A 20054-nucleotide genomic window follows, 5' to 3' on the forward strand; every position below is an offset into this window, starting at 1 on the left:
TCCAGCCTGGGAATGGATAGTCACAGGCGTGCAGAAGATCAGCCCATCTTTGGAAAGCTTCTGGATCTGCTGATAGGAGCTGGTGCTGGTGATTTCACCAGTCTCACTGGGGTTCAAATATACCTTTTTGTCACAGTGAAGGCCACTGGAGGCGAGCCTCTTCTGAAGCCTAAGCACACTCCTGGCTGTGGGCGCAGTCCTGTAATATTCTTCAGCTTTGTACAGGAAAGCAGTTAAGTTACTTGGGAACAGATCCCGTTGGTCTTCTCTCTCCCATGTAGACTCCTCTTTCAAAATACATCCAGAATCCCACCACTTTTTACCACCTCCGCTGATACCGTCCTGGTCGAGGCTATCATCACTGCTTGCCTGAATTATTACATCAGCCTCCTAACTGGTCTTCTGCTCTGCCTTTGCCTTCCTCAAGAATCTCTCAACAAAGTAGCCAGGGCAATCCTATTAAAACTTAAGGAGACCAACTTACCCCTCTGCCCAAATCTCTCTAACAGTTTCCCCATCTGGCCTCCAGTAAAAGCCAGAATCCTTCCAAAGGTCTCACAAGGCACTACTGCCTGGCCTGGTTTCTCTGCAGATCGACCGCACCTCTTGCTGTTTGTTCAGTGGAGGCCAGCTATGCTGAAGTCCGTCATCACCTCTTGATACACCAGGCACGCTCCTGCTTTAGGGCTTTTGCACGTGTTGTGCCTTCTGTTTAGAATCCTTTCCCCTTAGGTAAGTATCACTCTCGCACTTCCTGTGTCCAAATGTCACCTCACCTCAGTGAAGCCCTTCCTATGCATGCTTTTGATTTAATTTTAAAATTTATTTTTATTGTATTTTTTTGGAGACAGGGCCTAGCTGTTATCCAAGCTGGAGTGCAGTGATGTGAGAACAGCTCACGGCAGCCTCATCTTCCTTGGGCCCAAGTGACCCACCCACTGAGGCGGGATGGTCCCAGTTAGCTGTGACTACAGGCACACACTAACATGCTTGGCTAATTTTTAAAATTTTTTTGTAGAGATGGGGTCTCACTATGTTGCCTAGGCTGGCCTTGAACTCCTAGGCTCAAGAAATCCTCCCACCTTGGCCTCCCAAAATACTGGGATGACAGGCATGAGCCACTGTGCCCAGCTCTCCAAGCACCTTTTGAAAGTAAACACCCTAACCTCCTTCCTGCCAGTCTCAGCACTCAAGAGTCCATTCTTCAATATATTACACATTATTCTGTTTATTTGGTTTTTCTCTCTTTTCCCATTAGAATATAAGTTCTGTAAGAGCAGGAATTTGTGTGGGTTCTTTTAGACAGCCTTTTGAGTAGTGCTTAGCACACGGCAGGCTGGCTAAATGAATGAATGAAATTAGAGGACTTTAAATATCGTTCTGAAAAGCACCCTAATTAATCACCTCTAGAGAAGTACTTTAACTGCGCACATGAACTGGAATCTTTGGCAACGGGATGAAAAGCATTCAGGACACAGAGGGCCAGAATCTACTGCCATCTGTTATTCAGTTTCTTTCACTTAGCACCATACTTTGAAGGCTCAGTGCTGCAACACAGATTGGCACTTCCTTCCTATGACCAAATAATATTCCACTGTTCAGCAGGTTTGAATTATTTCCATTTTTAGTGGAAATAATTGAGGCTGCATGCAGGCTTTTGTATGGATGTATGATTGTAATTCTCTTGGCTCTGCTGTCTGTACCCGGCAGAGGAACTCTTAGGTCATCTGGTAATCCAGTATTCACTTCATACAGAATTGTCAAGTTGTTTTCTAAGTCAGATGTACCATTTTATATTTTGCAATGAACAAGGGTTCTAGTTTATCTTCTCACCAACATTTATTTATTTATTTATGGAGACGGAGTTTTGCTTTGTTGCCCAGGATGGAGTGCAGTGGTGCGATCTTGGCTCACTGCAACCTCTGCCTCCCGGGTTCAAGCGATTCTCTTGCCTCAGCCTCCCAAGTAGCTGGGATTACAGGTGCCCACCACCGCACCCAGCTAATTCTGTATTTTTAGTAAAGATGGGTTTCTTCATGTTGGTCAGGCTGATCTTGAACTCTCAACCTCGGCCTCCCAAAGTGCTGGGTTTACAGGTGTGAGCCACCGCACCTGGCCACCAACATTTCTTATTGTCTTTTTGAGTATAACAATTCTAGTAGTTGGAAGTGTTATCCTGTTGGGGTGGGTTTTTTGCTGTTGTTGTTTTCTGAGATAGAGTCTCACCCTGTTGCCCAGGCTGGAGTGCAGTAGCTCTTGGCCACCTTGGCTCACCGCAACTGCCACCTCCTGGGTTCAAGCAATTCTCTTGCCTCAGCCACTGATTGTTGAGGTTCTGATTTACATTTCCTTAATAACTGATAATGTCGAACCACATATGGTAATTTAAAAGAAAAAGAAGTGGCCAGGCACAGTGGCTCACACTTGTAATGCCAGCACTTTGGGAGGCCAAGGTGGGTGGATCAACTGAGGTCAACAGTTTGAGACCAGCCTGACCCAACATGGAGAGACCCCGTTTCTATAAAAATACAAAAATCAGCTGGGTGTGGTGGCGCACACCCACAGTTCCAGCCACTTGGGAGGCTGAGGTAGGAGGATCGCTTGAACCTGAGAGGTGGAGGTTGCAGTGAGCTGAGATTGCACCACTGCACTCTAGACTAGGCAACAGAGTGGGACCCTGTCTCAAAAAATCTTAAAACATAAAAGAAGGAGAAGGTTTAAGAGGCAGGTGCTCCAAACTTCCTATGTAAAATACAAAACAATACAGCTTACTACTAAAAACCTACCAAGTCTTCACCTAGCACATTAATTTGTGACTCAGAAAGCAAATGATTTTTAGATGCAGAGTTAGGGGCAGAGACTAGGTTTTATCAACTTTCCACTTTAAATTCAAGAAAAATATTTAACAAGGCTGGTGTTTAACTGATCTTACCCTCAAGGGATTTTCATTGAGGTATGGAGGCTCTCCTTCTACCATCTCAATAGCCATGATACCCAGAGACCATATGTCGACTTTGGGGCCATAAGCTTTCCGTGTAACCACCTCTGGTGCCATCCAGTATGGGGTTCCGACCATGGTACTGCGTTTGCTCTGCTCGGGGGTGATCTGGGCACAGAAACCAAAGTCAGCTACAAAACAAAACAAAACAGAACAGAGTTAATGGTTTCCACGGATCGTTTTAACAAAGGAGTTCACTTCAGATGATGTAATTAATTATCTTTTGACTCTTCAGCCTCTTGTTTTTAAGGATTTTATTTATTTATTTATTTATTTATTTTTTTTTTTTGAGACGGAGTCTCGCTCTGTCGCCCAGGCTGGAGTGCAGTGGCCGTATCTCAGCTCACTGCAAGCTCCGCCTCCCGGGTTCCCGCCATTCTCCTGCCTCAGCCTCCCGAGTAGCTGGGACTACAGGCGCCCACAACCGCGCCCGGCTAATTTTTTGTATTTTTAGTAGAGACGAGGTTTCACCGTGGTCTCGATCTCCTGACCTTGTGATCCGCCCGCCTCGGCCTCCCAAAGTGCTGGGATTACAGGCGTGAGCCACCGCGCCCGGCAGGATTTTATTAATAAAGTAAACCAGAATGAGTTTAAAAATATTTTCATGATGTAACACACTCTCACATTTTACTTTTACTTGTCACAGAGTCCAAATTATCAGGAGGCCTTTTATTCTGAATAATTCATTCTCTCCTAAAAAATCTAAGAGAACTGAAAGAGGTCCATGAACAAGTAAGCGAAGGCAGACGCCGAAACTAAAGGCAGTGATCAGGCAAAGGTCGAAGGTCAGGCCACGGAAACCACTGTGTCTTTTAATTCTGTTTAGTTTTTAAAATTTCCTGTAGAGAGGGAGTCTCCCTATGTTGCCTAGGCTGGTCTTGAACTCTTGGGCAACACAGGGAGGGATCTTCATACCTTGGCCTCCCAAAGTATTGAGATTACAAGTGGGAGCCACCACACCCAGCTGTAAACTGTTTTTGAATAAAACAAACAGAAGCTAGAGTCACTAAACATCCATCATCTCAGCAGAGAGCCTAGAAAAAGAACACACTGAACTGCACCAAGCGATGAGGCCGCCGCCCGCGCTACCTTCTCAGCCATCTCACCTGGAACAGAGGCGCAGGACGCCTGGTGTAGTACTCAATATTCATTTAGTGGAAAAGTCAGGATTCATATTTAGAATTCTTTCTTATGCTGTTCAACCCATTCTACTCCATATGTGACTACTGTTAAAATTTAGGTTTGTAAGCTTTAGACTGTTGGTTACGCATGTACATATATGCATGAATAAAATCTATGAACTGTTTGGTTTGCATCATCAATCAGAATATTCTGTAAACTTTTGTAAAACCATTTTTTTAAAGAGACCTTTCCATATCAGTACATTTATCATTTATCTTCCTACTTAAACATTTTTTATTTTTAAATTTTTGTCACAGGGTTTCACTCCATTGTCCATGCTAAGTGCAGTAGAGCAATTTCAGCTCACTGCAACCTCTGCCTCCTGTGCTCAAGCCATCCTCCTACCCCAGCCTCCCAAGTAGCTGGGATTAGAGGCATCTGCCACCATGCCCAGCTAACTGTTGTATTTTTAGTAGAGATGGAGTCTTGCCATGTTGCTCAGTCTAGTCTCGAACTCCTGGGCTCAAGCAATCCACCTGCCTCGGCCTCCCAAAGTGCTGGGATTACAGGCGTGAGCCACTGCACCTGGCCTGCCTCATCTTAAAAACTACACAGAGGGCTGGGCACGGTGGCTCACGCCTGTAATCCCAGCACTTTAGGAGGCCGAGGCAGGTGGATCACGAGGTCAGGAGATCGAGACCATCCTGGCTGACATGGTGAAACCCTGTCTCTACTAAAAATATAAAAAACTAGCCGGGCGTGGTGGCGGGCGCCTGTAGTCCCAGCTACTCTGGAGGCTGAGGCGGGAGAATGGCGTGAACCCGGGAGGCGGAGCTTGCAGTGAGCGGAGATCGCGCCACTGCACTCCAGCCCGGGTGACAGAGCGAGACTCCATCTCAAAACAAAACAAAACAAAACAAACAAACAAAAAAAACTACACAGAATATAAAAATATAATAATCTATTTAATTTATTCTCTTACTGCTCAACACTTAAGATAGTTTTGGTTTTTCTTTACAATACTGCAGAGAACATCCTTGTACTTACTGTGGTGTGTAAGTTCAGAAATTCTACACGAGAGAATTCTAAAAGAGTAACGGTTAGGTCAATTAATATTTATAGCTAAAATGAGTACTTAAAACAACCCAGGTACTGTTTAAGTACCTTATAAGAATTAAAATATTTAATCCTCATGGTAACCCTACGAGAAAGGTACATTTATTATTACAATTATTCCCATTTTACAAATAGGAAAACGGAGGCACAAAAACAACTTATCCAAGGTTATTCACGGAGTAAATGGCAGAGCCAGGAAAAAAAAATGTCATTCAAAAGTTTAATTCAGTTGCATGTGTATTCATCAAAAATGAATGAGAGCTTGCCCATTAAGATTACTTAAAAATAAGCAATCATGGCCGGGCACGGTGGCTCACGCCTGTAATCCCAGCACTTTGGGAGGCTGAGGCCGGCAGATCACCTGAGTTCAGGAGCTCGAGACCAGCCTGACCAACGTGGAGAAACTCCATCTGTACTAAAAATACAAAAATCAGATGGGTGTGGTGGGGCGCGCCTGTAATCCCAGCTACTCAGAAGGCTGAGGTGGGAGAATTGCTTCAACCCAGGAGGCGGAGGTTGCAGTGAGCCGAGATCGCGCCGTTGCACTCCAGCCTGGGTGACAAGAGCAAAACTCCGTCTCAAAAGAAAAGACATTACCTAAAAACGTCGCATCTAGTGGTAATTATTAGGTAATGTCTTATCTAGCTAGTCCTTTCTCTGGCACTGATTAGTTAAAACCCTCAGAGTATCACTCAGTTTTCAAAGGTCTTACCTCTTCCTATATTAAATCATTATTAATCCTTGCATTGGTCAAGAAAAGTTTTTAATTAAACAAAAGGCAGAAACTTAAAATAAAAAATAGTGGTTTGTCCATTTGTTACTCACTGAGCTTAACTGATCCTTCCATTCCCAAAAGTACATTGTCACTTTTGATGTCTCTGTGGATCACTTGATTAGCATGTAAAAACTCCAATGCCTGTAAACACTGAACAGAAGAAAAACACCTATTAATGAAATAGTCCCTGAAAAGACACAGGGAGGTTCCCGTACAGTAGTTATGGCCTGAGCACTGCTTCCAGTACCCAGCAGAAGACCCACCAATACTTTTAGTTAAAAAGAGAAAACATCCTCTCTTATATACAAAGTTATGAAAAGTAATTATATCTCCTCCTTAAAGTTTTATATAAGAAAATAAAATTTTTTGAAAAGTTAGTAGATGCCCTCCTATCCTCTGATCTTACTCAGGGACACTGTTGAGCTGGGTCTGTATAATTTCTTGCCTCCTGGCCGGGTGAGGCAGGTAGATCACTTGAGGGCAGGAGTTCAAGACCAGCCTGGCCAACATAACAAAACCCCATCTCTACTAAAAAATACAAAAATTAGCCAGGTGTGATGGCTTACTCCTGTAATCCCAGCACTTCGGGAGACCAAGGCAGGTGGATCATCTGAGGTCAGCAGTTCCAGACCAGCTGGGCCAACATGATGAATCCTTGTGTCTGCTAAAAATACAAAGAAAATAGCTGGGTGTGGTGGCACACACCTGTAACCGCAGCTACTCAGAACGCTGAGGTAGCAGAATTGCTTGAACCTGGGAGGCAGAGGTTGCAGTGAGCCGAGATCGCGTCACTGCACTCCAGCCTGGGAGACAGAGCAAGACTCCATCTCGGAAAAAAAAAAAGACAGAAAGAAAGAAAAATTAGTCAGGTGTGGTGCCTCAGGCCTGTAATCCCAGCTACTCGGGTGGCTGGGGCAGGAGAAGCCCTTGAATCTAGGAGGCGGAGGTTGCAGCAAGCTGAGATTCTGCCACTGCACTCCAGCCTGGGTGAGAGAGCGAGACTCAGTCTCAAAACAAAACAACAACAATAAAAAATTGCCTCTTTCAGGTTTAAATGCCTAAAAGTATACAACACTTAGTAAACATGCACAGGCTCTTCAGAAATCATTTCAACAGTAATGAAAAAAACTTGATCATTCCCATCTGAATGAGAGATACTCGAAGGCTAGTCAACGTGAGCCACTGAAAAGCGGTAAGATTCTGGGTGGCCGCTTCCATCTGGCTGTTCATCAGAGACAAGATGTTCTTCTTCAGTGACGGATTTTAATTCCGCTGCATCTACAACTTGGACATGAATGACGAAAGAATAGCTTTCCCCTTACACCATATTCCAGAGAGCACCGAGTCACAAAGTAGGCACAAACTCTTCCCTTCCTTACAAACGAGAACAAGATGACGTTTAAAACATCTGCCCACTCTGGTGTTTTTGAATATAAACTACGGGTGTAAGTTGGCTGTGCTTTTATTTCTTACTCCCATCACAGGAGAACAAAGTCAGCACAACTAAAAATCTCATCCAAAATCTTCTACTATTCATTCAAGGAAAAACAGATAAATTGGGTGTTACACCACAATATATTTACCAGGAAATAATCAGATACAAAGCTCCAGAAAATATTTGTACAAATAAATAGAAAGAAAACTGTCACAATTAAAAAGTTCTGGCACACAAAAGAAAACTCAAATTAGAGGAACTCCCAAAATTAATTTTTGTATCGATTACAAAGAAATCTGTAGAAAAAACAAAATTAAGTATAAATAGGTAAATTATTGTTTTTATCAGCTTCCCAGTGACCAAGCATCCATTGTTAAGGAATACCATATGCTATTAATATTCTATTCAAGAGTTCTTATTTCCTCCCTTCAACCAAAGAGGTACTATTCCTCAGGTAGAACATAATTCAGAATTAAAATTTTCAAAGAATTTTTTTCTTTTTTTTTGAGACGGAGTATCGCTCTGTCGCCCAGGCTGGAGTGCCGTGGCCGGATCTCGGCTCACTGCAAGCTCCACCTCCCAGGTTTACGCCATTCTCCTGCCTCAGCCTCCCGAGTACCTGGGACTATAGGCACCCGCCACCTCGCCCGGCTAGTTTTTTGTATTTTTTAGTAGAGACGGGGTTTCACCGGGTTAGCCAGGATGGTCTCGATCTCCTGACATCGTGATCCACCCATCTCGGCCTCCCAAAGTGCTGGGATTACAGGCTTGAGCCACCACGCCCGGCCTCAAAGAATATTTTTAACACCTTAAGATGACAGATGGAAAAGGGAAATATATATGTATCATCCTTACATGAACAAAGTTTGTAATTCACATGTCCCTGAAGAACTGTTGAAGCTAAATCACAGAAAACACAATACAGTCCTACAAGCTTAAAATTCTGCCCTTTGTGACAGTGATTCCTATGATATTAGAAATTTCAATGACAATAAGCAAACCATTAGCCCAAAACTTATCTGTAGAAAAAGCTGAGATATAGGTGGGAAAAAGAAGGCCTATTTTTGGCTTAAATTGGCAATTTGGCAGAATTCTACTGGCTTAAGCTAATAGTATGTCTAGAAATTCATTAATGAATATAAAGAAATAACCAGTTTCTTCACCATTAGTGAACTCAATGAAGCTAGGCGCAGACTTATTGATACTTAAGGCGAGTAAGTGTCCTGCTTCACCTGAGATAGTTCTAGTTTCCACTGTTAAGTGGTGCATTTCTTTCTTTCTTTTTTTTTGAGACAGTCTTGCTCTGTCGCCAGGCTGGAATGCAGTGGCGTGATCTCGGCTCACTGCAGCCTCCACCTCTTGGGTTCAAGTGATTGTCCTGCCTCAGCCTCCTGAGTAGCTGGGATTACAGGCATGCACCACCACACCCAGTTAATTTTTGTATTTTTAGTAGGGATGGGGTTTCACCATGTTGGCCAGGATGGCCTCTATCTCTTGACCTTGTGATCCGCCTGCCTCGGCCTTCCAAAGCGCTGGGATTACAGGCATGAGCCACTGCGCCCGGCCTCTTTTTTTTGAGACAGACTCTTGCTCTGTCGCCAGGCTGGAGTGCTGTGGCACGATCTCAGCTCACTGCAATGTCTCCCTCCCCAGCTCAAGCGATTCTCCTGCCTCAGCCTCCCGAGTAGCTGGGATTACAGGCATGTGCCACCACACCCGGCTAATTTTGTATTTTTAGTAGAGATGGGGTTTCACTGTGTTTCCCAGGCTGGTCTCAAACTCCCGACCTCAGGGAATCTGCCTGCCTCGGCCTCCCAAAGTGCTGGGATTACCAGCATGAGCCACCACTTCCAGCTGAGTGGTGTATTTCCAATGGTATACACCCTTTTACTCTCAAAAGTGTCCTGTTTGGATGGTAAATGATCGTCATCACTCTACCGGAATTTCCTTGTGAATCTGGATCTTCAAAGGTCCACAATTCATTCCCAAATTATCTTATACCTGAAGGAAAGGGCTGAAACTCCTGTGTAGGATGAAATGGTATGGGGATGGAGTAACTTGTAGAGAATGTGTACAGAGAAAGCACTTCCCACAATAACAATTAACTGTGCAGAAAAAGTTCCTTTTGTTCACTTCTTGCTAACCACATATCACCATAACATATCAAGGAGGAGGCACACCTACCTCTCTGCATACAGCAGCAATCTGTGCTTCATCCATGCAGGTTTCTGTTACCACATCAGTGAGCGATCCACCAGCAAGGTATTCCATGACCACAAACAATTCATCTCCTACCAGGTAACTAAAAATACACATACACAGTCACACTTACATTTTTTCTAAACACATGGTATCCTATGTTGAAGAATTCAAATATTAAACACCCTAACAATGAAACTAGAGGGCTGGTAGCTTGAGAGTTAGGAAGAAAATTGGAAAGCTGCTATGTAACAGCACAGAAAAATAACTGAGGTTATGACCCTGAATCATTTTTAAGTTACAGTTTGCCCACAACTGTAGTGTGAGTATGCACACTGATTCATTCTGATTAAAATAATCCTACAATATAGAAATTACTAGTCCCGTTTTAGAGATAAAGAGACAAAGGCTTGGAGAGGTTAGTGACTCATCCAAGGTCACACAGATATTAATAGTAAGTGACAGAACCAGAATCTGAAGCCAAGTATCAACGATTCCAAAGCCCATGGCTTATCTTAACCACCCTACTATGCTGACTTGAAATGTTATTTCAAAAAGCAGGGAACTGTACCTGAAAAGTTTATTTTTTATTTTTTTTTTGAGATGGAGTCTTGCTCTGTTGCCAGGCTGGAGTGCAGTGGCGCGATCTCGGCTTACTGCAACCTCTGCCTCTTGGGTTCAAGCAATTCTCCTGCCTCAGCCTCCGGAGTAACTGGGACTACAGGTGCGTGGCACCATGGCCAGCTAATTTTTCTATTTTTAGTAGAGACGGGGTTTCACCATGTTGGCCAGGATGGTCTTGATCTCCTGACCTGATCCACCTGCCCTGGCCTCCCAAAGTGCTGGGAGTACAGGCATGAGCCACTGTGCCTGGCCTGAAAAGTTTATTTCTATGAACATGTTCTCCATAACTAGGGCTAAAGTCTCGAAATGTATTACCATTTCCTTATTCTAAACAAATTTAAATATGGAAGAAAATCACCTATAATCACCTCTATCTTCAATAAAACCACTGTTGTCATTTTCAACTAATCTTCTCTCATTCGTATATGTGACTGCTTTTTCAAGCGCAGTTGTAGTAATATACATCATTTTCTTTTTTTTTTTGAGATGGAGTCTCACTGCATTGCCCAGGCTGGAGTGCAGTGGTGCGACCTCGGCTCACTGCAACCTCCACCTCCCTGGTTCAAGCGATTCTCCTGCCTCAGCCTCCTGAGTAGCTGGGATTACAGGTGTGAGCCACTGCACCTGGCCAATATGCATCATTTTCTATTCTGCTTTTTGGTCTGTTATTTAACATTAATTCCTAAACTAAATGAGGTTTTGATAGACATACAATTTGTCCATAAAGGATAGCATTTGAAATAAAAATTGATCTACAAGTTTAAAAACCATGTGACCAGTCCCCTGTCAGTCACGACATGAATCACAGCCAACCATTCATGTTTTCACTTCAGGTCATTTGCAATGAATATAAACACCACCAGCTATGGCCTTCATTTAACTGCCTTCTCTCACTTGCCAAGTGATATCCTTGTAGAGAAGGACCTTCTAAAACTGCAGTGTGCTATTTTTACCTCTCCTCTTATTTCTCAGCATTGACAGTTTATTCTAAAGCGGCTAGCCAGCCCCCAAACCATGAGACTTAAAATTTCTACATTTTTATCCCAATGTTTAAGAAATAATCATATTTACCTGTCCAAGAAGTTAACTATGTTGGGATTTTTTAATTCTTTCATCACCAGAATCTCATTAATGATCAATTCCTTCTTTGGCTGTTTCTGTAAATTAATCTGTTTGATAGCAACCTATAATGAAAATAGGATTGAAAAAAATCAGGTTTACGAATTCTCTTAGAAAATTACAAACACCAAGCAGTTAATAACTTACTTTACGGCATGTATATTATATTACACAATGCTATTACTCATAGGTGGTACTTTTACTTGCACATTGCCTCTGCACAATGCTTTGTAATGTATAGAGCCTAAACAGTTTTAGATTTATCTTGAAGTTAATACACCCACAGTCAGTCCAACACTAAGAATTAATCCTCTTTTCACTTGAGCTGAGAAAACAATTTTTAAATACTTGCTTATTTATGACATTAAACTCAAAATTCCTTCTTTGTTCCCCTTTATGACAGAAGTGCTATAAAAACACGTAGAGCAATTCTTACAACATGTTCAACTTAAAAGAGAGTCCTAGTGATTCTTCCCAGCTTTATCTAGTTTCCACCTATATGACAAAATAATGGTAACATCCAGAATTATGACAAAGTAGCTACCTCCTGTCCCAGTGCAACGTCAGTAGCAGTGAAAACTGTACCAGAAGCCCTAGAGGGAGAAAACAGCCAGATTTAAGGTTGACAAATCACCAGCATTTACAATATCCAAAGACTTTACACTTCAAGCAACTGAAAAAGAATTAAAGAACAGTGACGACCTAACATGCTTAAAAGGAGTAAAAGCAAAAACACGAGGAAAGGGGGTGGGGGAAGAAAAAGAGACAATCCTCATGGCCAAAACTTATGTTTGAAATATTTCAGACCTACAAAAATGTAGGGAAAAAAGATCAAGAAAAAAATATATGTAACATATACTTATGGATACACTTCCCTGATTAAGATACAAAGAACTATAAATAATTTGAAGATTCCCATGAGCCCTTTCCAACAGCAGTCTCCTTCCTCCCAAAGGTGATCTGTATTTGGTGTTTATCCTGTATTTGATGTTCATCATTTTCATGCATTTCTCCATACTTTTAACTACAAAGGACACAGATGTTTATCCCTATAAAATATACTTTGCCTAATTTTTTTTTTTTTTTTGACGGAGTCTCCCTCTGTCGCCCAGGCTGGAATGCAGTGGCACAATCTCCGCTCACTGCAAGCTCCGCCGCCTCCCAGTTTCACGCTATTCTCCTGCCTCAGCCTCCCTAGAAGCTGGGACTACAGGCGCCCGCCACCACGCCCGGCTAATGTTTTTTGTATTTTCAGTAGAGACGGGGTGTCACCGTGTTCGCCAGGATGGTCTCGATCTCCTGACCTGGTGATCCACCCGCCTCGGCCTCCCAAAGTGCTGGGATTACAGGCGTGAGCCACTGCGCCCGGCCTAATTTTTAAAGTCATATAGTTTCATTTCACATATTATCCTGCAACTTGCTTTTGTTACTCAATACTGGATTTGTGATGGTCATCCATATGGATAGGCACTGCTTGTTCATTCATGCTCAAAAATAATAAGATAATCTTCAATTCTCTTTCACAAAACCAGTGCTGCAACTGAATTTAGCTGTTAGGAAGAAATTCAGGCCTGGTGCAGTGGCTCACACCTGTAATCCCAACACTTTGGGAGGCTGAGGCAGAAGAACTGTTTGAACCCAGGAGGCAGAGGCTTCAGTGAGCTGAGATTGTTTCACTGCACTCCAGCCTGGGTGACAGACTGAGACTTCACCAAAAAAAAAAAAAAGAGAGAGAGAAGGGAAGGAAAGAAGGAATTCATATGGAAGTTTTCAAAAATGGCTTAAGCCCTCACTGTAAATTCACAGAATGCTTTCCAGAGTTTAATAACATTAAAGATTTAAGGTGTTTATTTGCTTCGAAGCAACAGAAAAAAGGAGTTTAGTTAGTACACTTTAAAAATACAAATTACAGAACAAAATCAGAAGATCAGTAGACTCAAAAGTCGATACTCAATGACATGATTTAAATGCATTTTTTTATTGCTTATAATCCTGAAGTAAATATTCTTACTGTCTTTTAAATATATTTTGTGGGCAATTCTTCCCTCTAACTCTTTATTTTTTTTGAGACGGAGTCTTGCTCTGTCGCCCAGGCTGGAGTGCAGTGGCTGGATCTCAGCTCACTGCAAGCTCCGCCTCCCGGGTTTACGCCATTCTCCTGCCTCAGCCTCCCAAGTAGCTGGGACTACAGGCGCCCACCAACTCGCCCGGCTAGTTTTTTGTATTTTTTAGTAGAGACGGGGTTTCACTGGGTTAGCCAGGATGGTCTCGATCTCCTGACCTCGTGATCTGCCCGTCTCAGCCTCCCAAAGTGCTGGGATTACAGGCTTGAGCCACCACGCCCGGCCCCCTCTAACTAATTCTTTATCACGGATGGGAAATGACACTTAAGAAAAAATGATACACAATTGCTGCTAACAACTAGTACAGTTTTTTAACAGCATCTACAAGTAACTGCATTATTTATTTACACAAATCCCCCAAGGGTACCACTCACAGACTACTACATAAGTGCTCAATGTCAGCAGGCAAAATAAATATCATGCTATAAAACCAGGAAATACTGAATATTGAATATTATGATAATACAGTCATGAATACTTACCCTTGTCCAATTTTTTCATATCTTGTATATTTTTTCTTAGGGTCACCTATGCTCACAATAGTTCCTAGAATAAACAAAAAGCTGGAAGCTCAGTCAAGCATTTTAAGTGTAAATTGATTTTGATATTATTATTCCTTTTAATAAATGCCAGTGCTTTTATAAGTGATTTTCTTTTTTTTTTTTTTTGAGACGGAGTCTGGCTCTGTCACCCGGGCTGGAGTGCAGTGGCCGGATCTCAGCTCACTGCAAGCTCCGCCTCCCGGGTTTACGCCATTCTCCTGCCTCAGCCTCCCGAGTAGCTGGGACTACAGGCGCCCGCCGCCTCGCCCGGCTAGTTTTTTGTATTTTTTTAGTAGAGACGGGGTTTCACCGTGTTCGCCAGGATGGTCTCGATCTCCTGACCTCGTGATCCGCCCGTCTCGGCCTCCCAAAGTGCTGGGATTACAGGCTTGAGCCACCGCGCCCGGCCATAAGTGATTTTCAAGCATAACATTAAGTTTCAAAAATAACAGGTTTCAAACACAAAACACTAAAGAAACTTAAATACATAATAAAAGTTTAAAAGTATCAGAAACAAGACACATTAAAAGTTAAAGTATCAGAAACAAGAAGACACATTATTTCCATGAGGTGAGACCTCCTAACTCATCATTCGCTCAATAATGGTCACATTTTGGAAAGACTGTACCAGTCTGTCAGAGATTAATTAGGTTCTCACATGTTCAGCTTTAGAATCAGGTAATCTCAAGGAAACAGACATATTTGAATATAAAAGATATATTTGAATATAGAAATAGGTATATTTGAATATATCTATTAATAGGTAAGTTTGAGACTACTTAGTATTGTAAATAATAAAGGCTATCTAAACCCTAGATGGTCTTTCTGACTCCTCCAGTATACATATCATCTACCTTTCAATATATTTAGAAAATCACCTGTTAGCATAACAATTACTATGCTCTCACATAAACTAATCATATGTTTGTTTTAGGAAAGTTCAAAGTCGCAAGAAACAGATTTTAAAATCAGGAAGTTGGGGCTGGGCACGGTGGTTCATGCCTATAATCCCAGCACTTTGGGAGGCCGAGGCGGGCAGATCACGAGGTCAGGAGATCGAGACTGTCCTAGCTAACATGGGGAAACCCCATCTCTACTGAAAAAAAATACAAAAAGTTAGCTGGGCGTGGTGGTGGGTGCCTGCAGTCCCAGCTATTTGGGAGGCTGAGGCAGGATAATGGCGTGAACCCGGGAGGCGGAGCTTGCAGTGAGCTGAGATCGCAACACTGTACTCCAGCCTGGGAGACAGCAAGACTCCGTCTCAAAAAAAAAATTAGGAAGTTGGACAGAAAATCATAACTTATATTCTTATTACTAGTAAGTCAAAATATAAGAAAAATCACATTACATTTTCACTTGCCTTGTCAAGGTAAAAAAGGACAGGACCATATCAAGGAAACTCACATAAATAATTTTATGTAGGTACCTAACCTCAAGTCAACAAGCAAAGAACAGGAGCAATAATAAGAGGCTAAGGCAAAAAGATACCAAAAAGACTGGGGATGTGATAGCTAAAGGTCACAACTGAATGATGACAATCAGGATTCCAGTTATTATTATTATTTTTTTTAAAGTAGCAGCTCTCCTAAAATAATTCTTATATGCCCATAGAGTAACAGAGTAGGCTGGGTGTGGTGGCTCATGCCTGAGGTCAGGAGTTTGAGACCAGCTTGGCCAACATGGTGAAACTCCATCTCTACTAAAAATGCAAAAATTAGCAGGGTGTGGTGGTGCGTGCCTGTAGTCCCAGCTACTCGGGAGGCTGAGGCAGAAGAAATGCTTGAACCGGAGAGGCAGAGATTGCAGTGAGGGGAGCCAAGATCGTGCCACCGCACTCCAGCCTGGGCGACAGAGTCAGACTCTGTCTCAAAATAAAAATAATAATAATAACAACAACAACAACAACAACAGAGTAACAGCCAGGTTTATACTTGAAAGCACTGAGAAATCAAAAGCAAATAAACATGGGGCATATGAACATTTGTTTGCTTTTTAGAGACAGGGTCTCACTCTGTCACCCAGGCTGGAGTGCAGTGGTGCAATCACAGCTCACTACAGCCTTGAACTCGTGGCTCAAGCAATCCTCCTGCCTCAGGCTCCCAGTCAGCTGGGACTACAGACACGCACCACCATGCCTCGTTAATTTTTTTTTTTTGGGGTAGAGTTGGGGTCTAAGTTGTATAGTTTGGCCTTGAACTCCTGGACTCGAGCTATCCTATCTTGGCCAGACAACGTACTGAGATTACAGGTTTGAGCCACTATGCCCAGCCTAAATGTTTAAAACAGTCCTTCCATAAACTATTTTTCCTTGATCCCTCTAGATTAGCATTCTTTAATTATTATTTATTATTATTATTATTTTGTTTTGAGACTGAGTCTCTCTCTTTTGCCCAGGCTAGAGTGCAGTGGCACGATCTCGGCTCACTGCAATCTCTGCCTCCTGGGTTCTAGTGATTCTCCTGCCTTAGCTCCCCAAGTAGCTGGGATTACAGACACCTGCCAAGACACCCAGCTAATTTTTGTGTTTTTAGTAGAGATGGGGTTTTGCCATGTTGGCCAGGCTAGTCTTGCTCCTGACCTCAAGTGATCCGCCCACCTTGGTCTCCCAGAGTGCTGGGATTACAGGCGTGAGCCACAGTGCATGGTCAGTTAGCTTTTTTTTTTGAGATGGAGTCTCACTCTGTTGCCAGGATGGAGTGCAGTGGCATGATTTCAGCTCACTACAACCTCCGCCTCCCGGGTTGAAGCAATTCTCTCGCCTCAGCCTCCCAAGCAGCTGGTACGACAGGCATGCGCCACCACACCAGCTGATTTTTGTGTTTTTAGTAGAGACAGGGTTTCACCATTTTGGCCAGGATGGTCTCAATCTCTTGACCTTGTGATCCACCCGCCTCGGCCTCCCAAAGTGCTGGGATTACAGGCGTGAGCCACTGCGCCCGGCCCAGTGACGCAATCTTGACTCAGTGCAACCTCCACCTCCTGGGTTCAAGTGATTCTCTTGTCTTAGCCTCCAAGTAGCTGGGATTACAGGCACATGCCAGCACATCCAGCTAATTTTTGTATTTTTAGTAGAGATGGGGTTTCACCATGTTGGCCAGGCTGGTCTTGAACTCCTGACCTCTGGTGATCTGCCCACCTCGGCCTCCCAAAGTGCTGGGATTTAGGGGTGAGCCACCACGCCCGGTGACATCTCTGGATTGTAATTGAAGCTACCGTTGCTATAAGAAAACAATGCATTCTTTATACTTTAAGCCATAATGTAAGGTGTAAGTTAAAATCTGTCTGGGCCAAATGTTTTAAGAGCTGTTAACAATTTAACAATGATATAAAATGTAGATAACATACTTAATTTCTCCATAATCTCTTCATCTGTCATTTTAGTCTTCTTTTTCTGTTTGTCTGAAGACTTGGCACCACCATCAACACTTGAATCACCAACTGGTGCAGGAACGGGGTCAATTACAGACCGTGTGTAAATCTGTGGAGAAACAGTTCATTACTAAGGTCTGAGGAATCATGTTTTCAGATATTCTTGCTGGCACACTAATTCAGTTCTTTGATTTTTAACCTGAACTAAGTTGTCTCTTCCATTGTTCTAAATAATGAGAACACTATTTTCAGATATAAAAGATGTGTAACTAAGAATAAAAAATATGAAACATTTTTCTTTGGCATAGCACGTATATATTTGAAAAGCTGTCTAGTAAAACAGCAAGTCCATGAATGAAATTTAAGTGTGACCAGGTCTAAAATGGTACAACAATGTATCAAAAAGCACAGTTTAAAAATCATGTTTTTACTACAGATGTAAGTAAAATGCAAAAGAATGGAAACTTTGACGTTGAAAGATTATTAATTCCCACAAAAGTTTTTACACAATTATAATGCCTACCACCCATTTCAAATAGCCAGGTTTAAAGGCTAAAGAAAACAGAGTCCTCTGCTGTCAGCTCGGCATCCAGAGGCTGTCCCCGGAGCTCTGCCTGCCCACTGTGCCACGAGCACAGCCCATTCCACGGCACAGCACCTTCCCCACACTCTACTTGCATCAGTGCAGGGAGCAGAAGGGTAACTGCAGTCATTCCTCTCTTCCTGGCTCCATTTAAGGCCATCATTTTTAGTCTCACTTACCTGGTTAGGAATTTCACTCTCAACTGCCTTTTGAATGACATGAAGGCGCTGAGAGGAGTGTAAAATGGGAGATTAAAACACATCATCTGGGTAAGAGGAAAGCTGTAATAGATTTAGCAGCCATCTACGTTGAGATAAACAGAGAAAGCTTGGGAAATAGATGAACCCTCTGGAAAAGCGTACTATAGAAAGAAAAAAGCCCAGTGAGGTGAGTGCGTTATTTATTTATTTATTTTTTTGGAGACAGGGTCTCGCTCAGTTGCCCAGGCTGGAATGCAATGGCGTGATCTCGGCTCACTGCAAGCTCTGCCTCCCGGGTTCACACCATTCTCCTGCCTCAGCCTCCCCAGCAGCTGGGACTACAGGCACCCGCCCACGCCCGGCTAATTTTTTGCATTTTTAGTAGAGATGGGGTTTCACCGTGTTAGCCAGGATGGTCCTGATCTCCTGATCTCGTGATCCACCCGCCTCGGCCTCCCAAAGTGCTGGGATTACAGGCGTGAGCCACCGCGCCCGGCCTCGAGTGCGTTAACTTTTAAAGACACATCACATTTCAATCTTCAGAAAACTAGTTTTTGGTGAGTGGTCTTTGGGTACAGATCTCTCAGTTAAATTTCCCCACACTAAATGGTTTTAAACTCGAGGGCTTTCTAAAAGCAGTCACTGAAAGTCAAATACAGACTCTTGTTTTTTAAAACACACACGCACACACACAGCCTAGGTCACCAATCGACACTCACTGATTTCGTATGATCTGGTCGTGGGGCAATAACAGGAGGAGCAGTCTCTTCATCATCATCATCTTCCTCTGTCACTACTGCGGGTGTTTCTGTTCCCTTGGCGTTCAGCTGCATTGATTATGAGCAAAGTCAGGAAAACAAGTCAAATAGGCTTAAATGTGACTATCGCCCTTTATGAACAGACTTCAAAAAGTTTGCTTCTTTGATAGCTCATTTCAAAACCATTAAATCTCATTAGCTCTTATATAACTCAAGAGAATTATAATCTAATAAGGTGATTCTATGAATTATGAAAAAGTTTATGAAATAAATATGTTGAGTACCAAATCTTTTTAATAAAGTACTATTTACCCTAAGCATACATATACAATGCCCTGAAAGTAAACAATGTTATTTGTTAAGACCAAAATCAAAGATCCTCTGAGCTTTGTATGTCAGAGACATTTGGTGACATTTAAAATAGTCAGATTTGGCCAGGTGCAGTTGCTCACGCCTGTAATCCCAGCACTTTGGAAGGCCGAGGTGGGTGGATCACTTGAGGTCAGGAGTTCGAGACCAGCCTGGCCAACATGGTGAAACCCTGTCTCTACTAAAAATACAAAAAATTAGCAGGGCGTGGTGGCGGGCGCCTGTAGTCCCAGCTACTCGGGAGGCTGAAGCAGGAGAACGGCGTGAACCCGGGAGGTGGGGCTTGCAGCGAGCTGAGATCCGGTCACTGCACTCCAGTCTGGGTGACAGAGCAAAACTCCGTCTCAAAAAAAAAAAAAAAAAAAAAGGATCATATCAAGGAATTTCTATTTAATACAGCTTCTTCAACTAATTGGGTGGCTAGCTAAAAACACCTATTGAGTAGTTATTTACCTCTGATGGCTGTAATTTATTTTAGGAAGCAAAATAAAAACTGAGATTTGTCTTGGGTATCCTAAATCAGAACAAGAGATACAAGAAATAATATCATTAACTTACTGCTGGTGTTCCAGAAGGGAAGCCATCTTTCTCTGAATATGAAACAAAACATAATGTTAGCAATTCAAGAAATAGCACTTTTATAAGATAAAAGGAAAAAAAAAAAGCAGAAAAAGTGAAATGTTCTTAAACTGATCTCAAGTTGAATTAACTCTTGAGAAAAA

At 42.7% G+C, this 20054-nt stretch overlaps 1 protein-coding gene across 3 annotated transcripts in view; it reads right to left on the reverse strand.

The window, feature by feature from the left end:
- PAK2 (p21 (RAC1) activated kinase 2) overlaps window positions 1–20054 on the reverse strand; it is a 93809-nt gene that overhangs the window by 8056 nt on the left and 65699 nt on the right. For all 3 annotated transcript variants that reach the window (XR_644374.4, XM_021935065.2, XM_009202025.4), the window contains exons 5-13: window positions 19891–19922; window positions 18925–19032; window positions 17399–17531; window positions 13994–14057; window positions 11933–11981; window positions 11341–11453; window positions 9631–9748; window positions 6062–6161; window positions 2933–3129 (exon numbers count right to left, since the gene is read on the reverse strand). Coding sequence is in view for 2 of the 3 variants with exons in the window: in XM_021935065.2 (XP_021790757.1) it covers window positions 2933–3129; window positions 6062–6161; window positions 9631–9748; window positions 11341–11453; window positions 11933–11981; window positions 13994–14057; window positions 17399–17531; window positions 18925–19032; window positions 19891–19922 (914 nt within the window). In the remaining variant the exon portion in view is untranslated. The remainder of the gene's footprint in view (window positions 1–2932; window positions 3130–6061; window positions 6162–9630; window positions 9749–11340; window positions 11454–11932; window positions 11982–13993; window positions 14058–17398; window positions 17532–18924; window positions 19033–19890; window positions 19923–20054) is intronic.

Source organism: Papio anubis, chromosome 2, assembly GCF_008728515.1.
Source record: "Papio anubis isolate 15944 chromosome 2, Panubis1.0, whole genome shotgun sequence".
Taxonomy (NCBI): Eukaryota; Metazoa; Chordata; class Mammalia; order Primates; family Cercopithecidae; genus Papio; species Papio anubis.